The 26186-nt window shown below is 34.2% G+C and overlaps 1 protein-coding gene and 2 non-coding genes across 11 annotated transcripts; 1 reads left to right on the top strand and 2 right to left on the bottom strand.

The window, feature by feature from the left end:
- Positions 1-5918: 5918 nt before the first annotated feature.
- Positions 5919-25920, top strand: LOC143896402 (NAD kinase). Of its 9 annotated transcripts, XM_077404283.1 has the most exons (9): positions 5919-6487; positions 7273-7329; positions 18486-18569; positions 21862-21991; positions 22677-22802; positions 23073-23244; positions 23323-23675; positions 24345-24427; positions 25212-25920. In XM_077404283.1, exons 1-9 carry the CDS (start codon positions 6369-6371, stop codon positions 25402-25404), a joined length of 1317 nt encoding a protein of 438 aa, XP_077260409.1. In that variant the 5' UTR covers positions 5919-6368; the 3' UTR covers positions 25405-25920. The 9 variants fall into 9 exon arrangements, with proteins under 9 accessions (XP_077260409.1, XP_077260412.1, XP_077260411.1 ...); XM_077404286.1 differs by lacking the exon at positions 7273-7329; XM_077404285.1 differs by lacking the exons at positions 5919-6487; positions 7273-7329 and adding an exon at positions 8805-8933.
- On the bottom strand, positions 9695-9765 carry Trnag-ccc (transfer RNA glycine (anticodon CCC)). The gene has a single exon. It is a non-coding gene; the product is annotated as a tRNA-Gly (tRNA).
- On the bottom strand, positions 10113-10184 carry Trnag-ucc (transfer RNA glycine (anticodon UCC)). Its single transcript has one exon. It is a non-coding gene; the product is annotated as a tRNA-Gly (tRNA).
- Positions 25921-26186: the final 266 nt, after the last annotated feature.

Below are 26186 nucleotides of genomic sequence, written 5' to 3'. Positions count from 1 at the left end.
GTTCAGCTTGTAACACCACGCACTCCGTAACCGGATTTCTTTGCGTTCGCGAGAAAGGGAGAAAGAAACACGAGCTACAACACTTGTCGCCATTTCTCGTTGTGTATCGTATCGATCTCGGTATCGATGAATCGATGTTGAACGAGCAACGTATTACTTGCGCGCGCGTCGCGAGTCGAGCCCCCGAATCCGGCCAATCACGTTCGTCGCCGCCGCCGCCGCTGTCGCCGCCGCCGGCGCAGTAGGCGCGACGCCGCGCCACATACCATTGTTCAGTCGTACTAGGCGGGCGGCAGGCGCGCGCGACCGTTGAACGAATAACACGTCGATTTCGGAGCAACGTAGTACGTTGAAAGTCGGGGCGCGGACGGCTGTTTCTATCGGCGAGACGGCCTTGATACTTGTTTTCGTCGACGCTCGGAGTACCGTCACCCGTCACCCGCGGATATTACTTGTCAGTCGTTCTCCCGATAAATTTGTGCTCCGTGCTCCGCGTTTCGTGCCGTGGGGCGCTGTTATTCGGAACGCGCTCGTTCGTGCGATTGGCACTCCTGCTCCTCGTTCCGCGCGGGATTCGCGGGAATGATCGACGACGCGCTCGGCGCTCAATAATTTCGCAAGTGTATCAAGTGTCGTGGTCGTGTCGTGAATGACGTCGCTCGCTCGAGACGGAGACGTCGAGGCACTCGAGGCGAAGGTACGGCATCAATTGTGAGTGATTTGTAGTTTCGTACGTGATATTCGCGGGCGATAATCGCTCGTCCCGCGCCGCCATATATATGTCTGGACTCTAGACTCCCGAATGTGTGGTATGTGGCATTGATTTACGCGTATCTCGTGATTCTCGTGTCGCGCTTTGAACGCTATGTCGAAATTGTCGTGCGATTATCTCCGATTCTTCTCGAAGAGCGGGAGGAGTAAGTAATGCTGCGATACAACGCGCTCGTTCATTAATATTTCGTAACATTTTCATACATTTCGTGCCGCGTATAAGCGTAAAGTTAACGGCCCACGCGCAGTCCCGACTCCTCGTTGTGCGAAGTATCAATAGTACGGTTTTACGTTCGCGAGATTTACGTGCTCGATACCGTACGTTGTGCGCGCGCGATATTTAATTTTGATTGTGTTTTTTTGTTTAATCAACGGCGTGTCTTCAGGCTTTGCTAACCGTCCGCACTTGATTCGCGTAGTATCTCGCGTGACGCGTCAAGATCTTCGAACATTTCGTCGTTATTAACGCGACGCAGAGTGATGAACGCGGAACGAATCGAGGCAATCGGCATCGCGACTCTTTCAATTTTGTGTGCAAAAAATCTGTGGTAGAAAATCGATATCTTGATATATTACCAGCTTTTATATTTCACGGTACTTCCTTAAGTACTACCTTCCCCCGGGGTACGACCTTGGCGAGGTGGAAAGACCCAGTATACCCAGTACGAGGATTTTACCCAAGCAAAACTCTCGTTCTGCTTGGATAAAAATCCAAAGACGGGGAAGCTATAAACGTACCCCCCGTCCGCCGATTTAATTGAACGAACGAACCGCAGCCGGTTCGTCGCGTTTGCTTCGGGAGTGCCGTAATCAAATAATCGGACTAAAAAAGACTTTTTTAAACGGGAGTGCCGTACAGTATCGCGCGAGAAAGACTTACTGAAATTAGTCCGCGCGCGCGTGTAGTTTTTGTTATCCGCGAGTGTTCTGTGCGGCGGGAGGAGGAGGCCTGACGTTCTGAGAGGAGGAGGAGGTCTGGGAGAGACATCGGGCCCCGGCAGAGCAACTTTGGGGTGAGTATAATCTCTTATGTGCATAATATAATTCTCATTTATTTTACTCTCGTTTTATCTCGATAAGTTAAGAATTTATTAGAGAAAGAGAAATTATATATCTACAATTTTATTCTTGCAAAGATCTTTTTCGGTGAATAGATAATTGCATCGCTAAATATTTTATTGAAAGACGAATTAGAGGCGCGTAAGAATTATTTTTTGAAATATTGATCATTTTGAACGCTTCTTTAATATGAATTTTATGTTTATATGTTACAGTATCATCGTAGCTACGCGGCTAACTCCGCCCGTTGCGCATCGGATCGGTGAGTCAATGAGAAACTTTTTTATTGAGGTAGCGAATCTACGAATAATCAAATATAGAGCAAAAATATATCTCGATACGTGTCGAACTACAACAATTTATAGTATGAAAATATTACGTCTCGTAGATCCGTTGCCTTAAAATGGATGGGCTAAAACTTATTATGGCAAATATTTAATCTTGGTATCATTTGTTTATTGTTTTATTTATTGATTGTTATTGATTTATTATGATTGTGCTAGTGTGCTTGAGGAAATACTCGCACACTTCGCACGCACCAAACTCGCGAAAAAATCATCAAATTATGTTAACAAAACTGCCGCGTTCTATACAAATTACTTTTAAATAAAATTTCTTAATAAAATTTACATAATAAATTAAATTTTTGAAATTTTATTACATTGAGGAATTCTCGGGAATTCTATTTAAAACTAGAGTTAGTAATGAATATTTTCGATACACAAGAGAAAAAGTAAAATCATACTCTGATAATTAAAGTAATGATTTTTGAAATAGAAAATTTTTTAAGATTTCTTCAAAAAATTATTTTTATAACTTTTTTTTATAAAAGAGATAAGAATAAGTAAAATATTGTGTTAGATGTTATAAGAAAAAAATATTTATAGATAGGAAAAAATTTTGAGTTAGGATGTGTTTTATTTATATTCATTTATTTTTCCTTCCATATCTATTTAACCAAGATCAAATATTATGTAAATCGATGCAAGGAAGCATAATATAGATATATTTAAAATTTATTTGATAGAAAACGTGATAATTGTTATTTATTACTAAAATTTATTTTAACAAAGCATCGATTATACTCTAATTTTGTGTAGCCTATCCATCTAATTTTTATTGAAAAATTGGCTTTATGCCAGATAAAGTCAAGTAACGTGACGTGAGATTCTAAATATTCTGTCGAGAGAGAAACGCTGAACATTTTTTAATTATTTTAGAATTGATGATATAATTCAATTATTCAGTTTTGCAATAATATATGACTACATTGTATATTATTAATATATAATGTATCAAAATAATTTTGAAAGTGAAAGACATAACAATACATTTATATCAATAATCATAAAATAAAGATTTGCATATATTATTTAATTGTTCAATTATAATATCAATTGTGCGGGAAGTTTCTTTTTTTCGGATCTCACGTCATTTTATTCTGTACATCTTATTTGATATATTTTCGAGATGCATACCGCATGAACCACAGGCATCGACCAGATCAAAGGAAAGAGAAAAATTCCTTCCATTGTCGTATCATTATCATTGCCGAAAGATAATATATACGTTTGATTCGAATTACGCGCGAGTATCGATTGTATCAAAAAAATGCACAACGAGAAGTTCATTTACAAAAAAATATTAGTTTATAAAATGACTGCACAAGGTTGATAACAAATATTTCGCATCTTTGTGTTTTCGCGGTCGGTTTTTTGAGAAATTTTTCATTATTAATTTTTTAATTTCATCTACATTATAAATTTTAATTTTTCATGGGATATAATTGAGATATTTATATGTATAACGCAATATTCATAGAACGCGAAGTAAAATTTTTTTCTGTACTTGATGATTACATTTCCAAATTAAAAGAATGGATCACAAAAAAATGGACAATCAATATTTTCAAGTAAATAACGAAATTAGTAATAGAAATATTTCTGATCAACCTTGTGCAGTTATTTTATAAATTAATATTTTTTTGTAAATTTTAACTTCTCGTTGTGCATTTTTTGATACAATCGATATTCGCGCGTAATTGGAATCGAACGTAATATATTATCTTTCGGCAATGATAATGATACGACAATGGAAAAAATTTTTCTCTTCCCTTTGATCTGGTCGAAATGCGACCAAACTGTATATGGCCAGGAGCGACAAAGGTAAGTCCAATCTGGCCTGAAGAAAGAAGATTGAATACGATAAAGGTAAGTGGTCAACATTGACCACTGAGATAAGGTATGAGATGAAACATATAAAATGGTTTTCGATATTTATTTATTTGCCCAAAGGGCTACATTTTCTATATTTTCTCGCATACGTGCGAAAAATATAGAGAAAAAATTGCTATTAAATCCCAATCACCGCGCGCGTCTTAAAATCCTCACTTTCACATTTTTCACATCTCAAGTGATCGGTTTCACTTTGAGATATCCCGTTCAGGTACCAACCCGCTGGATCAACCAACAAATCAAACCCCTTATAAATCGTGTCGCGGACTTAATTAAAGCTTTGTGTATTAGATATTATAACATGGGTATAGTACGTAGGAAATTGGATAGGTAGGACTATATAGATTGGAATACGGGTATAGGTAGGTAGGGATTCGGGTAGGCAGGGACAAGGGGATATAACTCGATAGAAAAAATTGTATGATAGACAAAATAAAAGCAATATTCTTAATATAATAATAATAAATATAATTATTTATTATTATTATATTTTTAATATCTAATAACAACTTATATATATATATATATATATATATATATATATATATAAATGTATATTTAATAATATTAATTTTTATATTAAAACTTATTTAATATATTTTAAAAATTAGTATTTTATATTAAATACTAATTTTAAATTTCAAATAATAACAATTTTTACAGAAGATTGTATTCCATCGTATTTTATTGTAATAACTACGTATATATTAAATATGTATTATGTATATATATATTGTGTATATTATGTAATTAAATTGTATATATTTATATATAATTATATATATTGTATATAAGAAATGGCTCGGACGGCAAACTTCACACTCGTCTGAAAAACACTACTTTCGCCCCTTGGTGCACAATATATATACTATATCTATATTGAATAAAATATATTTGATAACTATTATAACGTAAATATTTTATTCGGCAATTAAGGTAAGTCCTTTCGCAGCACCTAGTCAAGTAACAGTCCGTCATGAGGTAATTGAAAACAAACATATTGCAACATCCCAATAATTATAATAATATAAAATATCATTTACACGCACGATTTAATCGTATTTAATTATTTACTAATTAAAAAAATATCACAATAGTAGTACGGTTGGACTCGATTCTAACCTAAATCGAGTCCAACCGCATTACTAATGTGATATTTTTTTATTATTAAACAATTAAATACGATTAAATCGTGCGTGTAAAATTATATTTTATATAATTATAATTATTGGAATAATAATTATAATTATTGCGATATGTTTGTTTTCAATTACTTCATGACGGACTGTTACTTGACTAGATACTGCGAAAGAAGTACCTTACCCATCAACGGATAACATTTTATTATCATGACATATGTAAAAGGATGTTTTATCGGCAGTGTCGGAAAATAAACGTGGTTACGTAGTACCAATTTCGAAAATGGATGTAGGGTCTCGCGAAAAAGGCCGGGATGGCCTCTTTCAGGCTTCTCTCTGATCTTAGGAATAAGCACATCATGCCATCTGTAACTACTGACATATTTCGCTTGGACTGCTATTACCCTTATCTTTTAAATATTTCAATTTTTAATAAATCATTTTTTTTATCTATACAAACAAGAGAAGACGTGTACATTAAAAATATTAATATTGTATAAATGCCATGCAATAGGTGTAGAGCGAGGTGTGTAAAAAGAGCATCATTTCATCAATAAGCACGCACTGAAGTTGCAGAAATGTTAAAGCTAACCAAGCAATGTCACCAGCCTCACGGGAAATATAAATATACATATATGTAAAAAAAATACGCATTCACGCTGCGTTATTGAGCGCGACGTGACGTGAACGGCTCCATTGAATGCTCCCGCACATACTGTCAATGCGAGTTTGTCGGCAAGCGGGAGTCACGGAAGCCATTCAAAAAGTTTATTAATACGCCGATAATACGCTAGAGCCGGAACCCGGGACCTGCTTATTATAATATACCAGTTGTATTCGCCACACACACATACACACACACATGAGGGGTTATTTACACGACAATATTCACCGGTAACAATTGTGATCGCGAGAGAAAGAGAGGCCCGAGGAAATAGTGATAAAGACGGCGGATAACACGGAACAACGGAGTTAGACTCTCGAACCGACACATGTTCAAATGGTGGAGACGCTCGATCAGGTTAACTCTGTCGGCGACAGAGAGCCCTTTCAGTACGCTACGAGACTTCTCTCGGTGTGGTTCGTGCGGTCGTAGGCGTCATCGAGGAACGTTGCACATTCGCCGAGTTTTTCATCGCGATTGCAATTAGTGAGCAGAAGAAAAATGGATGAGGAGAAAATAGCGAAGTCAATGGCCGATATGGAAATAAACGACCCAGAAGAGAACACGTACCCAGAAAAGACCGTCGAGTCTAAAATAAAAGACAAACAACAAACCTTCAGGTAAGACCATCCTTGACCTCTGCTGGATACTATTTGAGTTTCAGTTACGATTCGTATCTATTTAAATTTAAGTAAAATTATTGTCTACAAATGCGTTTTATCTTCAAGAAGTTATTTGCTGGCTTGTAGAATTCAGAAAAATATTTACCACGTCGACATAAAACTATGTTAATTAACCATGTTAATGAATGACTCATGTGACATTCGAAGTTTGAGGTTTTCTACAATGCTGCGAATTTCTATCTATTTGAAATTCGAGGAAATACATCGTGCAAAATTCAAAATTTCTATATTACCTATATTCCTATATTAACTAATTGGAATGCTCACAACGAAGTAGGCTAATTTTATAAACGAGCGAAGCATAAAACTAATAACTCTATTTAGATTATGTTAAAAATCAAGGACTTTTCTTTTTAAATATTCTTATTCTTATGATATATTAAACAACCTCGATTGTATTTTATTGGAGTCAATTACTTGATTTACAATTGCGTAAACGATTGTGTCTTACGAGCGTTCGACACGATCGAAAAAACACATAAAAAGAGATCTGTGTCAAGGCCATAAAAAATGGACTTTGCCATACTCGTCTAACATAATACGCTTCCTTTGATTGGTTTACGGCTTTACGTTTGGATATAAGCGATAGGTATATCTAATCGAACTGAACTTCAATAATTTCGCTAGTCGTACGATATTTTGTTATTAGGATATTACGATGATAAATGTTGCAACTCATTAGATCACTATCGGCGATTTTTAATATCATTTTTTTCTTGAAGCAACGTGCGGTCCGAGTTAACGGTCGATCATCACGCCGAGATGATGGAGCCGCGAAGGTAATGCAGTTTTTTACAGTGTGTTCAGTGTAAATTGTAGCTAGCGCCAACTGCCACAACCTGCATGAAGACTTTCCTTTCCCTAGTGAACATCGTTGGTACAATCATGTTCTGTAGAAATGTTTTGATCGCTTCCTGTAATTATTATTTAAATCATATGAAATTTGGCACGCAATGCGAATTCAGAGCACTCATTTGATTATAGTATCACGTATACATAATTTGTTATACAGTATAATAAACTTTTCATTATTCAAAAGTGGGTAATAATAATTCGCGCGAGGGCTGATGAAACAATAATTTCTCAAAGTCTCTTCTTCTTCTTCTACGCAAACCATTATTATGAAGAAGTGACAAAATTACTCTGCCATTCCTTTTAAAATTTTTGATAGCCTAAAGTTTTATCAATTTTTATACAAATGCGCTTTAGCTGTTCTTTGTACACGCTATGCCTTTACATACTACGACCTCTTTATGTAAAGCTATTGGGCACAGACACACTTTGAAAACTTATAATGTTCGCTCTCTGACAATTCGCACACTGATGCACAATTTATCGTACTACAGCTATACGTGTTCCGTATTGATGTAGCATGGGAATGTTTTATGTTGCACTTGGCACTCATTGTCGTTTTATTTTTAATCAAATAAAGATTTTTTGTTTACCCAATCGTCTGCTCAATAGTGTCATCTCGATAAAAATATATCAAGTAAAAATAATACCTATTTTACGGATAAGTAAAAACAATGTTGAACTCGTTATTCATTTTTTGTAATTTCCAATAATTCTGATCATGACCTTACTAATTAGTGCCAATCAATTAGTTTCTTCACGAAACATTATCGCGGTTGCACCGAGCTCATGTGATTATCATTTTATTTTCTGTTGCAAAAAATAAAAAATGTAACATAACAATTATGCAGATTATACTGAAAAAAAGAAAACGAATTTACATTCAGTTCATGGCATCTTAAACTACGTATAGGTCGTATAGACTTCAAAGTTTCGGACGAGTATCTCATCGTTTTCACAGTGCATGCAGATATTGTGGTATAATGATATATAGCATGTACTGATGCACATAACTGGGATTAAAAATATCTTATTGTTTTGTAAATGCATTTACAAAACTGCTGAAGTATCTTGACGATAATAACTGCGTTGTTTTGCGAATACGCACATCCAATTAATTATACATCATTTCCACTCCAAACTGCTCTCCAACGTTTGATTATCAAGCTCAACTAACCGACGTGTAATACCTCGGGCAATTGAATATTATCTGCGTATCAGCTGTTCTTTTAACAAATTCACGAGATTAATATCAGTATCTCAGACCAATCACGCCACACTTGACACGAGCATTGGCACGCGATCGGTTTGTTCTTCTCGGTGAGACTGGGTTATCGCTGAGGTTCCCCTTATCGTGAGAAACATTTTTCTTTTCTTCTTTGACGATACACCGTGTTCGTCGAAGAATGGAATCGTTGCAAATTCATCTTCAGTATAGTGATGCCAATTATATAGTGATGCTACGTAGTAGAAATATCCTTTTCCAAGTGGTGATGCGCACAAGAAATACTCTTATCCATTCTACCGACAGGTATTGTGAATGCGACTCGGTTTATTATAAGACATATGTAGTCTTACGTGCCTATATTATCGTATCGCACGTTTATTTCGAGTTTTCATTTAGAAATTATGTTTATAACAAACAAGCAGAAATTACGTTTTATGAATTTATCAAAATAATATGTGTGTGTATATTCTTTCTATCTAAATATTTTTCTAAAAAAAATAGACATGTATTATATGTATATCTTCATATATTATATGTATATATAAACTACTATATATATATACATATATTATATGTATATATAAATATCATTTTAACATAATATCCAATTATAAAATGCTTTTGCAATGTTTTGACTCACTTAAGGAATATGAAATTATATGATATGTCATATTTATGATGTTTTTTTTCTCATGGCAATCTTACAATTTATTGGATATAATAAGTCTTCTTGATGGATAGATACAAAATGAGAAATTGTAGCTGCTAATTTATTGAATGAATAAATCATCGTCAATTAAAAAAATACGATGAAACTATTATCGGTATAATACAATATAAAAGTTTAAAAGACAACTCTTCTCTCATTAATTTCCTTAAAAAATTCGACGATGAAATTGATTATAACTTAACGTATCATATATCATTAGCTCAATAATACAATCAACATACGAGAAATTAAAAACTGCAGAAAAATTCAACAAGGATTTTCATAAACAGAAAGACGTCTCCTTTTATACCAATCTCTTCTTAAATTTTTTCAAAATTCTAAGAAAAAAAGAAATTGCACTGCCCGGGAATCGAACCCGGGTCGCAAGAATGGGAATCTTGCATGATGCCACTACACCAGCAGTGCTCTTTGAATTGTCGGCTATTCTTTAGAGGATATATGTCCAGTCGTCCAGTCGTACCGAAAATTTTCATCAATAAATTAAATTGTATTTTAAGTAATTTATTTTATTTATATAACGTAACGTTGGGGGGGGCATGTCTATGAAATTGAAATAATGCAGCTTGTAAATTCTGGACAGTCTGTCATAGTGTTCGACATAAGTGAAATAACTCTGACTATAATAATGACATTATAATTGCGATAGAATCTTACACAATGTGGGTTACTAATTTGTTCAGCTGTATATTGATAAAAATGTTTTAATCAAAATAAAAAATTGCAATAAAAAATTCTTTAAAAAGTAAATTTTGTGCGATGGCCGGGAATCGAACCCGGATCAACTGCTTGGAAGGCAACTATGCTGACCATTACACCACCATCGCACATGTTATATTACATATCACTAGTAAGGAAGAATATTTATTTTGACATAATTATAAATTGGAATATATTATTATTTATTAAAAGTTGCCTTCAATATATATATGAGAAGAAATTTTTTAATCTTGAAAATAACTAAAAGAACATTTGTTTCCTAGAAAATATATACTAATATTTAAAATTATAGAAAGAATTATTTGAATAAAGATATGTCATAATAATATGACATCAACTTCATATAATTCAAATAACTTTTGTTACTATAGATTTCAGCGCTAAAAATATTCAAAAATAGACTCATTACATTTATTTGTTGTCTATTAAAATAAATGATCATCCGATTTTTTTATTTTCCAAAAAATTTCGTTAGAAGTCTCACTAGAGTCTGAATTAATACAAGCGAAAGTAAGAACAGTTAGCTACTATAGGTACGTTGTCGTGTGATGTAAAAACTCGTCATGTTATAAGGCATCTACAACATATCATGCATTATTCAATATTGTCATGCTTTAAAAGAAATATGGCTGAACATGCGGCAGATTGAGAAAGTACGTTACATGACACGGTGTAAACAAGCCGAGACGAATGAATGTGCTCTTTCAGTATTAGAAAGAAGATAAATAAAAATGAGTTATGTTAGTTTGGCAAAAACACCTTTAGAAATTCAGTATCTCTTCTACACGAATTCTTACTGCGCAGAAATTTATCTGCGCCTTTATTGGTTTTATTGACAACCGAGTTGACAACAACGAGACATAAAGATTTTCGGCATGACTATGATAACAGCTTGGTCAAGAATGAAATATTATTATAGTTGCCGAAAGGGCAGATTTATTTCGCCAGAATGAATAGCTTCATCAAAATTCATTAGAGATTATTGCAGAAATGTGAAAGACTGTTCATTTCTTACAAAACGACTAATTATAAGGAAATTGCTAATAATCTAAACATTTTTATTCTTCAAATAATGAAGATTGATAAAAAAAAAAAAAAACAATGACAATTTTGTTATTTCGCGCATGCATATATATTATATGTCCCGATCTTTGATTAATCTTGTGTAGTTGAAATCGTAATGCATCATGAATCGCTCGAACTCCCGACCCTTTCGTAAATTTTTCAATATCACGAGCGCGACGATAACGAGGGCATGTGATGGTGGGGAAAGAGACGCGGGTTAGAAAGCCTTAACTGTCTCTCGGCCGGCTACGGCCGGTAAAATCGTTTCTCAGTGAACCTTCAGCAGTCGTCGATCGTAGTTGTTGCGCGTTGTGTGTGCCAACTTCGAGACCTCATTTCATCGCTCCCATTAACGAGTAATATTAGACCACTTTTCTCTTCGATATAATGTTTTCCTTTACAAATTATTGAAGAGAAATTAATTTCAAAATCTGTGAAGACGTGTATCCGTACATTTCGAAGCTCACATAAAACTGCGATACGCTAGTGATCAAACTTAATCATAATCTTCGCAAAATAAGATTTTAATAACGTCGTGCCGTCAATCGTTTTAAAAAATATATAAAAGGTATTTTTTTGCAAATAATGTTATATATATGTACGCGTGCTAAAATATATTTAAATATCCACGAAGATTACGTTTACAAATACACGTTGTAGTGTATCTACAAATATTGCATTAGCTACATTAATAGATTCGCAGAATAAAATGTTTACGAGTAAATTTTGCAAACTAAAGGTTTTGCATGGCCAGTCTGCCTGGATACCAACCAGATAAGATAAAAAGTCAAACGTGACATTTGCGAGCACTGTGGGACTCATTATCGGCCACTCGTCCATCGGCAAGTGAAATTCCTCGGTTGGAAGTAGGTCGCAAACAGACGTTAATATGAAACAAGAACGAAGCCCGTGAGACATTCTTTCGAAAGTTTTCAATACGTAGATTCGATGAGCTCAAAGTTCAAGGCAATTATTACTAATTCTAATAAACCTAAAGCAATCATTACTAAAGTCCATGTACATGCAATGTGCATAAAGTACGATCAGAATCGCAAGTAGTTATGTCCTTGAATGTATTATTTACATATTGTACATGCAAGAAGCGAGGTAAAAACAATATTATTACGAGTGTTACCGAGAATTATGTTACGATTGATTAATCAGACTTCCTATTCGCCTCGCCGCACGTACGAATCACGAGTTCATCCATCGCAAAAGATGGTCCTTAAATGTCAAGAACGATTATTATTGCGAAAAGAAGAAAACGCATAATTTACCGTGCATTCGAAAGTGACACGCGGCGGGAGGATATGAGATCGCAGCAGCTGATCGTTATTTGGAATCAATACGTTCGAAGCTAATCGCGACGTTCAGGCGACGACATACGAACTGTTTGAAAGAAGTTGCTAATGTTGGTTTATGTAAGGACATTTATTAGAAACAATAATGCAAAAGCGCTCGGCTGCAATTTGCAGCACGCGGTTGTGCGGAGGTAAAATCGGACAATTTCAATTGGCGACGCAAGAAGTAGGACGCGCGTGGCAAAATTAAAGGAGATGTTTCTCGGACGATGGAAATGGTGAAGGAAAAACCGCGTAGACGAAGCGTGAGCGAGCTGCTCCATTGGAGATGCTTAGCTGAGTGCAAGGGCACCAGCGCCGGAGACGAAAACGATAATGCAGGACTCTTGCTGGAAGATTATGACAGAGAACCAGAAACACGCAGACGGAGACGATCCGGTACTTGGCCGTGAGTAAAAACATTACTCCAATTTTTCGGGAAATAGTAGAATTGAAACAGGTGGTGACAGCTTTTGAAAATATCTACGTAAACTACGAAATCCAGTCTACTGTTTTCCTGCCAATCTGTTAATCTGTATCTCCCACGGCGAAGAGTTGCGAGCAACGGCGGAGGTTTTGCCAAGTAGTGGTTTCCAGCAGGAAGCAAAATCTTTAAACAATTAAAGTAATTTAAATCGATCTGACTGGCAATATATATAACGTCTTTCCGATATGAACATTGAACAAAATCTTTAAACGTAAACTGACCGCATCCAAAAGCACATTTTTATTTCCTCTTTTGTTTAGAAAATTACGTCGAGCTGTATTTAAACGTCTGGTTGCAAACGAACATGCGAACGATAATGTTAACATGACGGCAATCTCGAAACGCGGTTACAAAATAGATTGGCATCGTTATCTAACTTTTCATTTTAGATTACAGAAGCGTCTTATTTCACCACTCTTCATAATGTAGGCTTGAATAACGGATGTCCTTTTAATTGGTTAAAGGTTAAATAATTCTAATCCAGGTTTTAGTATTTTTTAGAGTTTACTAATTAAATGGAGTAATACACGTGATCTCAATTTCAGTCTAGCGACTAGGACTTTCCATTCGGGACGCTTTTTGATTTGCAATACCAAGAGATCTTTATTATTCTTTTATTGTTAATTAAAAACTAATTTTTTATTAATGTTGCACAAAACGTACATAATCGATTGACTTAAACTACAAGTAACACAGTTAATATGCTGCTAAACACATCGTCGTTAATTAGTTGATATATACATTATTTTATATTGGAAAATCACGCCAAGTGCGAACTGGCAATTTTGCTAACACAAAAGCATATTGTTTTATTTCATAATTAAGATAAAATCACGTAATTTGATTCCATCTCGCATGTAACATGAGGCTCAATATACGATACCTTACTCAACGCTTTTGCCATACGCTGCGCTATGACGTCATCGTTCTCGTTGAACAGGTTTTTTCAGACAAGACATTGAACTTAATTAATTATCATTTATTATTAATTATCATTAAGGTAACTTAATTTAATTGTCGCAAATTTTAGTAAAATTTTTAGATGAAAGATTAAACCGATAAAAGTGATAAATATCAAATAACTAGAGAGAAAGAGAGAGAACTAATAATATAATTTTAACATATCCAAAATGTTTAAAAAAATTTTTTACATTTTCTACGAATAAAATTTTATCTAATTGGAAGTCTCGATCAAATTTATCAAACTCGATCAACCGATAGAATTCTGTAAAAAAAAATAAAATAAAAAAATAAAATACGAGTGAGATTATAACTGGAACGAACAAACAAACGCGGGTTGCGTGTTTGGAATTGATCGGCGTTCTCTGGTCGCGCTTGCGTGTCTGGTTAGGCGTCACGACGTCGGCGTCGGCGTGTTCACGACCTACGAGACCATTGCCAATACCCGACTTGTCTCTCGTGGTGTGTCAGTGCCGAAGTGTGCCTTAATCGCTGTTGATCCGCGTTGCTCTAATTATCACGAACGTCGTTTCTCTTCCACCTGTCTCTCAAAGGATTTAACGTGTACCGGTTGCGAGATCGGCACACATGGATGAAGCTGAGTTGAGGTATTGCCAAAATTCCTATAAAATCCACAAAATCCTCCTTATTTGCCCTTCGCGTCCGACATATCGTCGAGAAATAATCGCACTTCACTTTACACTCGTGGTGTATGAAGATGGCAGGTCGTATGCCTTTAATAAAATAAGAATTATGATAACGAAAATCGTTATTTCTTTCATTACCATAAACTCATATTTTATTAAAGGCATACAACCTGCCATCTTCATCTACTACAAGTGTAAAATGCGATTATTTCTCATCGACGATATGTCGGATGCGAAGGGTACGGCAAATAGGGATGATTTCCTAGATTTGTGAGAGATCTCTGCATTGATAATTGTGCACGTGTATCTTAGCATCAGCATCCACTTGAATCGCTGCGGGAGCACTTCTTGTTGCTCCTTTCGAGAGCGAGAACGCGTTCACCTTTCGCCGCACATTCCATTCGATCCGGCTTTTGCTCGATGGGCTCCCTTAAGTCCCGTATAGCTCGCACCCATGGCGCCTCCGTTGCGTCGTCAATCGGAATTTCAGGTATTCGCGTTCGATGCAATCGATTACAGAACCGTTCTCTCCGTTTTCTCTTCGTTGATTGGGTCCAAATAGTCCACGTGTCATCTTAACGGATCACTTATTATGAAGATGCAGATTTTACTCCACGGTGGATCTCACCGTTAGAGATGTTACGTTCTCAATCTAATCGTTGTGATGGATGCAGTTGTTGCAACAACATTACTTGAATTTAATGAACATGCTGATATTTTTGGCATGATATTTTGGTCGATGTGTTCATCATAATACAACCGGTTTTTGTATGAGAAATCTTCTTTTAATTTAGAAAGAGAACGTGCGGATATTATTCCTCAAAAAAGTGTCTTCTCTTTTGATCTGTCAAATAAAATTGAAAAGAAAAAAAGCTAACATTTCTTTGAACAACCAGACTTGTCTCGTAACACTTTTAAAAACGTAATGTATAAATTGATATTTATTCTCCTATTAAAAAAGGCAGTTATTTTAGACAAAAGTAATGTATATAAAAATAATTCGTTGTCACGTGTGTAACTGTGCAAAATCTCCAAGAGAGCGGTGTTACATCAGTATGTCTTAATAAAAAAAAAGGACAAATACGCGATCGAGGAGGTGCAGCGACCGGGCAGACGACAAAAATATCCTCGATTGTACAGACGTCGACGCGCAACGTGTTTCATCTCGTGAATTCAGTGCCAGAATTATCTCAGCATCGCGCATCGTTTGCAACACGCGTTAGAAGGTTACTACCTGCAGCATCGACGCGAATTGTGGAACGAGTCATTACCGACCGCCAGCGACAGAGAATCTTGTCGTAATTGGGAGCCACACTTTCATTCCAGACGCGTCATTCCGCACACGGCCATCTCGCCACTCGTCGCCACTCACAATCAGTCGCTGTTATGTGTCTGAATTATCAAGATTAAAGTTGTTGTGAAAAACACGCGTAAAGATAAACATTTAAAAGTTAACAATTAACATTCTGTAATTTTGATCGGTACGCGAGACTGGTGCCTTTATTAGTTTTAATATGGTGCAGTGAATTGCTGGAAACGTTAAAATAGTAAAGTGGAAGTGAAAGAAATTTATTTTATGCGCAATCGCAATGTCTATATCGGGAGTTTGAATAAAAAAAAGATATCGCAGTCAAGCATATATAAGTCGTAGCAGTTTCAATGCAAAGTTTCGAACGAAGTTCAAGGTCCGTGATATGCCATATTTGTGAATACCGAGTGACTTATTCAGGAAAAACTTTTTATGTTGTAAATGCGTTCTTTTTTGGGTGAGCTCGATGCATTGATTCAAAATAAGTCTCTGTCATTCTACCGCAGCGATACTGTTCTTTTTTAATTAACGCATAAATCGGTTAATTTTTTGTTCAACGCGCGGTATAACGATAGAGCAGCAATGAAATCCGCAGCTTCTCATTAAAATCTTATCTCGATTAATATCTTTGAGAAAAGGAAAGCTTGTCCTTGAGAACGATTTCGAAGGCATTCCAACGAGCGAAGGACGCTGTCACTTTGAAACAAGAGATCGATTTTTAGGATTTAAATATTCAATAAGAAGCGAATAAAATGTGTTGGTTCAATCGAAAGAGTTCATAAATTTAATCTAAAAATTGTACAATTGCGCTCGTGAAAATCGCGTACTTGATAATCGTGAAATTACAGAATGTTCTAAGAAACTTTAACAGGCTGGATAAAAGAAAGTTTCAAATAGAATAAGAAACAAAAATTAAACGAATCTTAAAATAATAAAACAAATTATTTCAGAAATATAAAGATTTATTTTTACCTATTTGACTTTATTTTTAAATATACCATTTTTATAAACATACAAGACATATTTTAATTAGCGGTAAAGCAATTGCAGTCCCGATTTAAAATGTATGGAAATAGATGATGTGTGTTAATTTTAGTAACCGTGATTTCTTCCCGTTAATCATACGCGAATCTAAAAATAAAATTATTTTGGCATCAGAGATACATGCTACATATGTTTCACGATATTTACGTGTGATTCGTGATCATAATTCGCTCACTTATGATAATTCTTAGTATCTTATCGACGTTGTCCGATTATGTTTTATCTCGTTTTACTTTATTTCTTTATATATCGCTTATTTTATACGTGATCTTTATTCTTCTCGTGATAATTATTAGTTAAATCAATATTAATCTATACCATTATCTATACAATTTATCTATATACCATTCACACACTCACACACACACACATCACAAATATCTTAAAGTATCCTGTGCTTATGTGTAGTTGCAAAGAAACTTTTTATTTGTGCGAATTTTCTTATCATCTGATGCCAGATATGACTGATCAAATATCATTCTTAAATGACAATGAAATCAGTGTACAATATGATTTTGTTTGTGACGTTGACTCGCAAGACGATGGATCAAATAACTCGTCAATGGACAGCAATCCACAAAATCGCATCCTCAGGTAGACCTTCCTCGATAATTATCGCTTGCCACAAAAAAGTATCTTCTAAATGTTATAATCAGTAGTATCAAATATTGGAAGCTAACTGGTTATTTATAAAAAAATATCTAAGTTAATATTGTGTGCGTATGTGCACGTGTATATAAATAATTACCATATAACATCGACGTCGCTATCTGACGCTTAATTACCAGAAATTCGTGAAGGAACGAAATTAAAAACTAGTGAATTAAAAACTAGCGAAATTTGATGAAGCCAGTTCTGAAATGGAGTTGAAGTTCTGTTGTGTTTTCCTACATAATATAGGTGTGCGTATGTGCTGTCATTGCTGCATAATATTTGTTAGACTCACAAAACAAATATGACGTAAGTTGCGCCGCGGTAACAAGATATAGAAAAACTTAGTTCTACTAATATTAAAAAAAACTAATACACTGATGCGCCATAATTACAACCTGTTCATGTATCGAATTATGTCATGACTAGCAATTGTCTTGACTCAGCACAATCGCGAATAATGCATGATGCAGTATGCGCAACTAATCACATTTTGAATTTGTTTTTACGATCGACATCACGTACTTGAAAAATAAAACAACCATTTTTAAATACAAAACGACACGCGATATTAAAAACATAATTTTAATATATTTACAACGTATTAATTCATTCTTATTGCTAAATAAAATACCTATTTTGCATATTTTTTGAAATAAATATATTAATAAAGAGAAGTTACTTTTTGACATGAGGAAGCAAGATAAACTGATCCTTTCACCATTTTTTCCCATAGAGAATGATTAATGAGAGGAATGGAGAAGATATCACTTCGAAGGTCAGGGTCTTGGGTTGAATACACTCGTATATTTTTGGTGACATCTTTATTCGATGAAACTGGCGAAATTACTCGGCGAATCTGATGATTTTTCATATTTAACATTTGTTTTCTTTTTATTTCACAGGAGAACGAGGAGTCTAAATGCGCCCAGTCCCGTTCAACACTTCGGGCGATGTGGGCGTATCATGAAAAATCCTGCGATGGTTATGTAAGTAATTTATATGATATTTTGCTTCCTCGTAGAGGAAGCTTTGTTTTCGTAAAAAAAAATTTTTTTGAGTTGCTTTTGCCAATGTGTTCAGAATGTTCTAAAACGTCGAAAAATCGCTATTTTAAAAAAATGTCGGTATGTGTGTATGTGTGTATGTATGTGCCAAATTTACCGAAATTTCTATAACTCCAGAACTAATCAACCAAATCTTAACGAAATATATATATGAAATAGGGGTAGAAAAAACTGAAGAATATAATAGAATTAATAAAAATTGTTAATATATAATCAAGGGGTTCTTTTTTAATAAAATTTTGAATTTGCAGAAATGTTTGTTTATGCTTTAATTTCCGCAAATTTGGAGATATCGATCTATTTCTAATTTTATTATATTTTTCAGTCTTTTCTACCCCTATTTCATATATAATTCTTTAGGATTTGGTTGATTAGACTCAGCTTTATACGCGATGAAAGGTCCCTAATTTTTAGAAAAATGTCTGTAATAACTTTAACTTCTAGAAATTTTAAAAGATATCGGTCTATTTTTTATTTTGTTATATTCTTCAGTCTTCTCTATTTCTATTTTATGTAATTCTTTAAGGCCGGTATTCATAGTCGGGTCTTATATTCAAGATCGTCTTAAGTATAGTCTTAAGGCGTCATCAGCCAATCAGAGGGCTGTATTAGCATCTTAAGACGTCACTTCCTCTATGAGGAAGCCAAGTGCAAATTTCTAATTTGCACTATTTTTTACTTGTTGTCAATGACGTTGAAAGACACAATTAATTATTACATATTTCTATTACTTCTCCCTTGATTGAACATTTTACTATTATTCATGTCAACATACACAATGTAACGCACAAAGAATCGTCCTCGATTATGCCCCCATTTTATATTAGCATCGTTAATTAATTTACAGAAGAACACTTCATTTAAATTTGAAATACTTGTAGATCGATATTATCACAGTTAATTGTTAATTAAAAATAATTATCAATCTTTAGAAAAAAAAGCGAAAAAAGAATTCCATACGTGTAGCGTTTTATTTGTTGGGTGATATTCGCTTTCTTTGAGGATGGAAAAGCTTAACGATCATCTTCATTAGCAAACAATCATATATATCGAGATGGTAATCGCGACGTTCACGTAATCAATGTCGAACACACTTAGAAACGATCGACGAAACTCATTTGCGTTTCTTTTTGCAAGGAATGATGACTAAGCGTGATACCAAGAAAATGTTTTAAATTAAATGTACAATATTATTATTTTTGCGGTCTTTCTTACCCTCTTTAAAAATATCCACTTACAAGTTACTTTTTATCCGCTAGTTAATTATTATGTTACAATGTATTCTATTCTTATATTATTTTATACGTAGCACTGACTTAATTAAGTTAATTTCTGTTTTTTTTTTAGTAATTATACATTTGAAAAATCTAGTTTAGACGTATATAATTTTATTGTAAAAGACATTCTATACATAGAAAAATTGAAAACTTCATGTTTACCTTTATAACTGATTTATTTCGTGTAATGAATATCTATGCACCAAAAAATTTCTGGAGATAATAAATAGTGGTCGCTTCATCATGAATATGTAATCGTCTTTCAACTCGAAAACACATAGTTGTATATATACAATAAATCAGACGCCGGCGACGTGATTTCCCGCGCGTGCATATGATGTGCACGCGCGTGCGCGACGTTTCCGTTTAAATATCTATCTTTTAGTTGAGTGGTCAGTAAGCGCGCGTTCCTCAACCAGTGCCGCATCATGGTTGGAACTGCGAGGTAGGTGTCGATACATACGATACTTTTTAAGTGTTCAGATACTAGTCGACCGCGCTTATTACTTCGTGTCACACACAAGATTGTACTTCCCTAAGCATTGGATGGCAGTTGCAAACGATAACTTTTCGTTGCTTCAGTGATAAATTGTCCAGTAAACACAAACTGAAGTTTTCATGAAAGAGAAAGTCTTATAATAAATATTACCGGTGCTAAGTGTCTTTAATATGAATTATTCTGAAATTTTTATTAAGTTAGTAAATTCAACGTAAGTTTTAATCATTTATATATATTTCTCAAATTAATAATTTGTCCTGTCACTTTTTTCTCCTACAAGATATTTAAGGATTGTTCGAAACATTAGCAACATCATAAAGCCCACTTTGTTTCAATCAAACTCGTGGAGAGTTTGGCAGTCAGACAAGTTATCGATTCTTTATTTGACTCTGATGCATAAATATTCTAAGATTATCCGACGAATATTTATAGAGTTGCAACAACACATTAACATAGATATTCACATGATTTGTAATTGTAATTTTATCGAATGCATGTAATATTCGTAGAAAATGACAGTTTGAGGTGACTCGGGTTGCTACGTGAAAAAAACGCGTGTGTATTAGTTCAATTAGCAAGAAAAAAGAACGGAAATTATTGACATTTAGTCAGTGCGTGATGCTCGTAACAAAGTTATCGTCGTATTATATACTTGGTATCATCAAGCAGATTTATTTAAGTTTTATTGACAGGTGATCCTTAACCGGTTGTCATATAAAAAATCACGTGGCTATCAATATTTTTACAATCTCGAATATATTTTAAATGTCACTTGAAATTTCTACTTATCTCTGGCTGATCTTCGCAGATAAATATTTGGGAAAAACATATTAATTGTGCAATTTTTCTTGTTTCGCTGTTTTTCTTCTCCAGGTAATCTTAATCAATCATTGTTTACTACATATTATATTGTTATAAATTTTAATTTCGTTCGATTACTTTTTTGATGCATAAAATGTGCAACTGAATTTGCAGTCTGCATAAAATTTCGGTAAAATATAATATGTAATTACAGTACATACAAGAAATGAATAGTAAAATAAATCGTCACCGGGGTCGATGCTCTTTTACATTTCATCAGTCGTCACCTTTGTCTCTTTGCTTCGATTGTTTTTTGACGTTCATACAGGATACAATGATGCCTCACAAATAATTAGACGAAGCTTGTACAATTGTCGATAGGTATAATAGGCGTGTAGGATAGATCATCGGGAGCTCGTACACACGAGATTCTTCTGACCACACTTGCATAAAGTATACTTCACTTATCTTATTTTAGCCCACGACCTCAGCCTGCGATAAGTTTGTTTTTATACAATACTCTATAAAATATAACTCTGATACAAAGAACGCACGAAATCGTAATTCAGTTCAGCTGATAATTACAGACTAGAGGAGAAAATGTAACTATCATAATGGTTTTCCTTGCTCATTTCAGGACCATTCAGGACCCGGCCTCTCAGAGATTGACGTGGTACAAGCCACCGCTCTCTGTTTTGGTCATTAAAAAGGTCCGCGATTCATCAGTTCTGCCACCGTTTGTTGAGTTGGTCACATGGTTAATAGAGGTAAATGTTAATAAAATCATTTAAAATATCAAAAGATTACGATATGCCTATTTGAAAAGGTTGATTAGTGAATCCACAAAGTGATGTCAGCTCACTTTCCATAATTAAATATTATAAAAAATTAATTCATTTCATTTGCATGAAGAAGCTATCCTAATTTTTAATTCATATTTTTTCCGCGTGTTCTTAATATTAATTTCATAGATATTAATCTAGTACCCAATTCTTACATCTGCATATATTCAGAAAATATAAGAAATATTATCTCTGTACGATACTGTTGTAATTATTATCTATACGATGTAAAGAAATCATGACAAAAATTAATTTGTATATTATCGTATAATCAAAATTGATTTCTTTTATAATTTCTTTTATCTTCATAATTATTTTTATTTTATAAGTAAGAGAAATCACACAAATATTATTATTATATTATATTATATATATGAATATTCTTTTTTTTTTTTTAATCATATTATCCTATTCCACATTGTGAATGCATCGTCAAAATGCCGTCAAGATGCCAAATATCTGTCAATATAAAAAGTCATTCTTTAGAGGAAAATAACCTTTTATTCTTCCAAGAATTATAATATTTTTCTGCTAGGTATTAATAGGATATATTGATATAGAAATAATAGGACATTTTGAATAGAATTTTACGGTTGTTCCCATAATACAGGAAAAACGAATGGTGGTCTTTGTGGAAGCTTCTGTTCTGGAGGACCCAGCTTTGGCCAGAGATCCAAAGTTTCGAAGTGTTCGAGATAGATTACAAACTTTTAGAGACGGCACAGATGACTTGCAGGTAACACCGTTCACTTGTTTCGAAATATATTTTACGAAAGTTACAAACTATGTGTTTTATTATAATTTTTCATGTTTCTCGTAAAACTAAAAGTTTATTTATATATGCATATTTACATTGGATTCAATTTAGTTATTTATCGGACGACAAAAATAAACAATATTATATATAATGAACAAAGATTAATAAACGATAAAATTTGTATTACTTTTCAATGTATTTTTCACTTCTTTTTTGCTTTAAATGGATCGCATTATTTTCTGTTTTCAGGATAAAATTGATTTTATCGTTTGCTTGGGAGGCGACGGCACACTTCTTTATGCCAGTCTGTTATTCCAACAGTCAGTGCCACCTGTAATGGCATTCCACCTTGGTTCCTTAGGATTTCTCACACCCTTCGAATTTGACAATTTTCAGGAGCAAGTGACCAATGTTCTCGAAGGTTAGTTGTTAATTTATTTTATGTTTTTCTGTTTCTTTTAATCGCCAAATTCATATTATATCTTGTTTCCGACCCTAGGTAATGCGGCTTTAACTTTAAGGAGTCGTCTGAGATGCGTCATTGTACGCAAGAATGAAGACAGTCAACCGGCTGAACCACCGACGAACCTCTTGGTATTGAATGAGGTTGTAGTGGATCGAGGGCCCTCGCCTTACCTTTCGAATATCGACCTATTCATTGATGGCAAACACGTGACGAGCGTCCAAGGTGATGGCTTGATCGTGAGCACACCGACCGGGTCGACCGCTTATGCAGTTGCCGCTGGAGCCAGTATGATTCATCCTTCAGTTCCTGCAATCATGATCACACCGATCTGCCCTCACTCTTTGTCCTTCAGGCCGATCGTCGTACCTGCCGGTGTCGAACTCAAGGTTGGTCTTTAAACTTTTCTATGAAGAAGCGCGCTAATGGAATGTTTTACCACCAACGATTGTAGTGGCGGGTTAAAAGCTTATTTTTAAGCTTTATATATAATAGGCACTAATTGATTAGCACGCGATGCAGCGTTTTTACTTCGAGTCGGTAAAAATTCATTTTTCGTGCGGGGATCTATGACCCATGTCAGTGTTCTTCGTATGATGTATCACCCATATCATGCGAAGATCTTTGACTCATCTCACAATAGAAGGAAATCTGGTACCGATGAATGTCACCCACTTATTTCCCAATATTTCCTAGACGATGCGCTCGAAGTTTTCACTCAAAAGTTTTTTTTTAAACTGTTCGGTAGGAAATAATTCATCTCTTCTCACGAAACAACTTGCTGTTATTAAAGAACAATTGTTTCCGTAATAATCAAAATTATTTCGAAATTATTTCTGATGTGTTAATTTATTCCAATTTAAAATTTAAAGTCAAAAAAATTTTTTCTCATACATTCAGGAAGAATGATAATGATGGAATTCGTAAAAAGCACTTGTGAAGCAACAGCCTTTGAAAAAATGTCCAAGAAATTAATGTGTTATTTCGAGTCAAACGAACCGTGACGATACCGCTGTAATCGTTAGCGATTAACATGATCGTCTTGCTTTCCACCGCAGATCTCGGTTTCACCCGACAGCAGAAATACCTCATGGGTGTCCTTCGACGGTAGAAATAGACAGGAGCTCTTCCACGGTGACAGGTAAAACCGAAACGCTTGGCAGTTCCGTCTAATCGTTTGCCTTTTTTTTACAATTATTTCAGATAATGGGCAACAGCAATGCCCGCAGTACAGCTTACGTCTCCTTCGATGGTAGCAATCAGCAAGAGCTGCGTGTCGGGGACAGGTTTGTCCTGCTTTCGCAAAGAGCGCCGTATTCGCTTTTCTCTCTCTATATATATATATATGCCTCGTTACATTAAACGATATGTTTCTGTATATATATACATATATATATATAATTTGTTTTTCTTTTTCAAAATCATATTTATGAATTTTATATAAATCACTGCGAATAAGATGATCATCTCTTTCTAATAATTTTCTTTGCCTAATTTTAATATTCATTTTGCTGTCCATATTTTACGTTAGAATATCTTTCTGGAGACGTTGGCTGTACTACAGGGTGACGGTACTCTTTAAATTTTATTATTTATACTTGTGAAGAAGACAAAATGAATATTTTATAACGTTTTACATAAACATTAAACTAAAAGCTTTTGCATTTCGCAACGAAATTACCACGAGTAAATATTCCTTTACATAAGAATACTATTTTTATTAAATATATGAATCATTTTCTTATAAATACATTTTTCTACTAATAGTCATAAATATAATTAAGAAACAACTTAAATAAATTTTGCTTGTACCAATTTATTTTGTGTCAGAGTAAATTTTTGACATAGCATATCAGCTTTCGCTTAGATAATTTAATTTCATCAGATTGAATAATTGTTAAAAAGAAAATCGCACGGTTTTTCAGTCTCAAGGTAACTACTTCTGTGTACCCGGTGCCTAGCATTTGCGCAGCCGATCAAATCACCGACTGGTTCGATTCCTTAGCCGAATGCCTTCACTGGAACGTCAGAAAACGGCAGAAGCACTTGGACGAGTTAAGTGACCTCACGCATTCATCCAGCAACGATACTTTAGATTCCTTCGATCGAGATAGTTAGGTCAAGGGGGATACTCATATATAGACTGTATCATAATTGACAATATTTGGCCAAATATAACTCGGCTGAGAAACTGAGTAATTAAAATCGATTATTCGATGTTTCTAAATAATCTCGCCTTTATCGATTAAAACTTTTTTAACAAAATCTTGTTAAACGCAGTGGAAGAAAACCGGTAAAAAACTGATTGGTTGTCAGTAAAGTTGTGTCCCATGAGATCGTTCTCTCTCTAGGAAACATCTGTGTATAAAGTCTACGGTTGAAGATGGATATTATACAATTTAGATCACAATATGATAGTGTGAAAAATCTCAATTCCTAATAACAAAGTGCATTTGTCTTCGAAGAGAATATGTGTTATGCGAAATATTGTTTAAATATTGTCATGATGAAGAAATGATATACTATTAATAATCCGAGAATGCGCGCATATACAACATATTTATTAATAACTGCGTCTTTGTCTGTAAAATGACCCATCGATTTTATTGAATACATGAGAATTTTTTACTTGTATAGATATTTTTATTTTCTAGTTTTCTTTAATATGGTTCAAATGTGAGACCATATTCTTGTTTTTTTACTGATTATAATCGTAATCGATTTAGTGTAAATCGATTTGTAAATGTTGAATTTTCCTATAAAACTTTTTAATAAAAAAATATGTTTAATACAATATATATATTATATATTCTTTCTTTAATAACTCTACAGTTATATATATATAAAACTTCATAAAATTTATAAAAAGAGGGGAAAGATTATCATTTGTCGTCACCTTT

The sequence above is a fragment of the Temnothorax americanus genome, unplaced genomic scaffold (genome assembly GCF_048541705.1).
Source record: "Temnothorax americanus isolate GAGA-0224 unplaced genomic scaffold, ASM4854170v1 Scaffold18, whole genome shotgun sequence".
NCBI lineage: Eukaryota > Metazoa > Arthropoda > Insecta > Hymenoptera > Formicidae > Temnothorax > Temnothorax americanus.
The sequence above is the reverse complement of the archived record's forward strand: the minus strand, read 5'-3'. Positions and strand labels throughout refer to the sequence as shown.

Coding starts and splice junctions, on each gene's coding strand:
- LOC143896402 (XM_077404282.1), top strand. CDS start 12,713: ATGGAAATGGTGAAGGAAAAACCGCGTAGACGAAGCGTGAGCGAGCTG. Junction 12,892..18,485: donor AGACGATCCGGTACTTGGCC/GTGAGTAAAAAC, acceptor TTTATTTCACAG/GAGAACGAGGAGTCTAAATG. Junction 24,573..25,211: donor GAGCTGCGTGTCGGGGACAG/GTTTGTCCTGCT, acceptor ACGGTTTTTCAG/TCTCAAGGTAACTACTTCTG.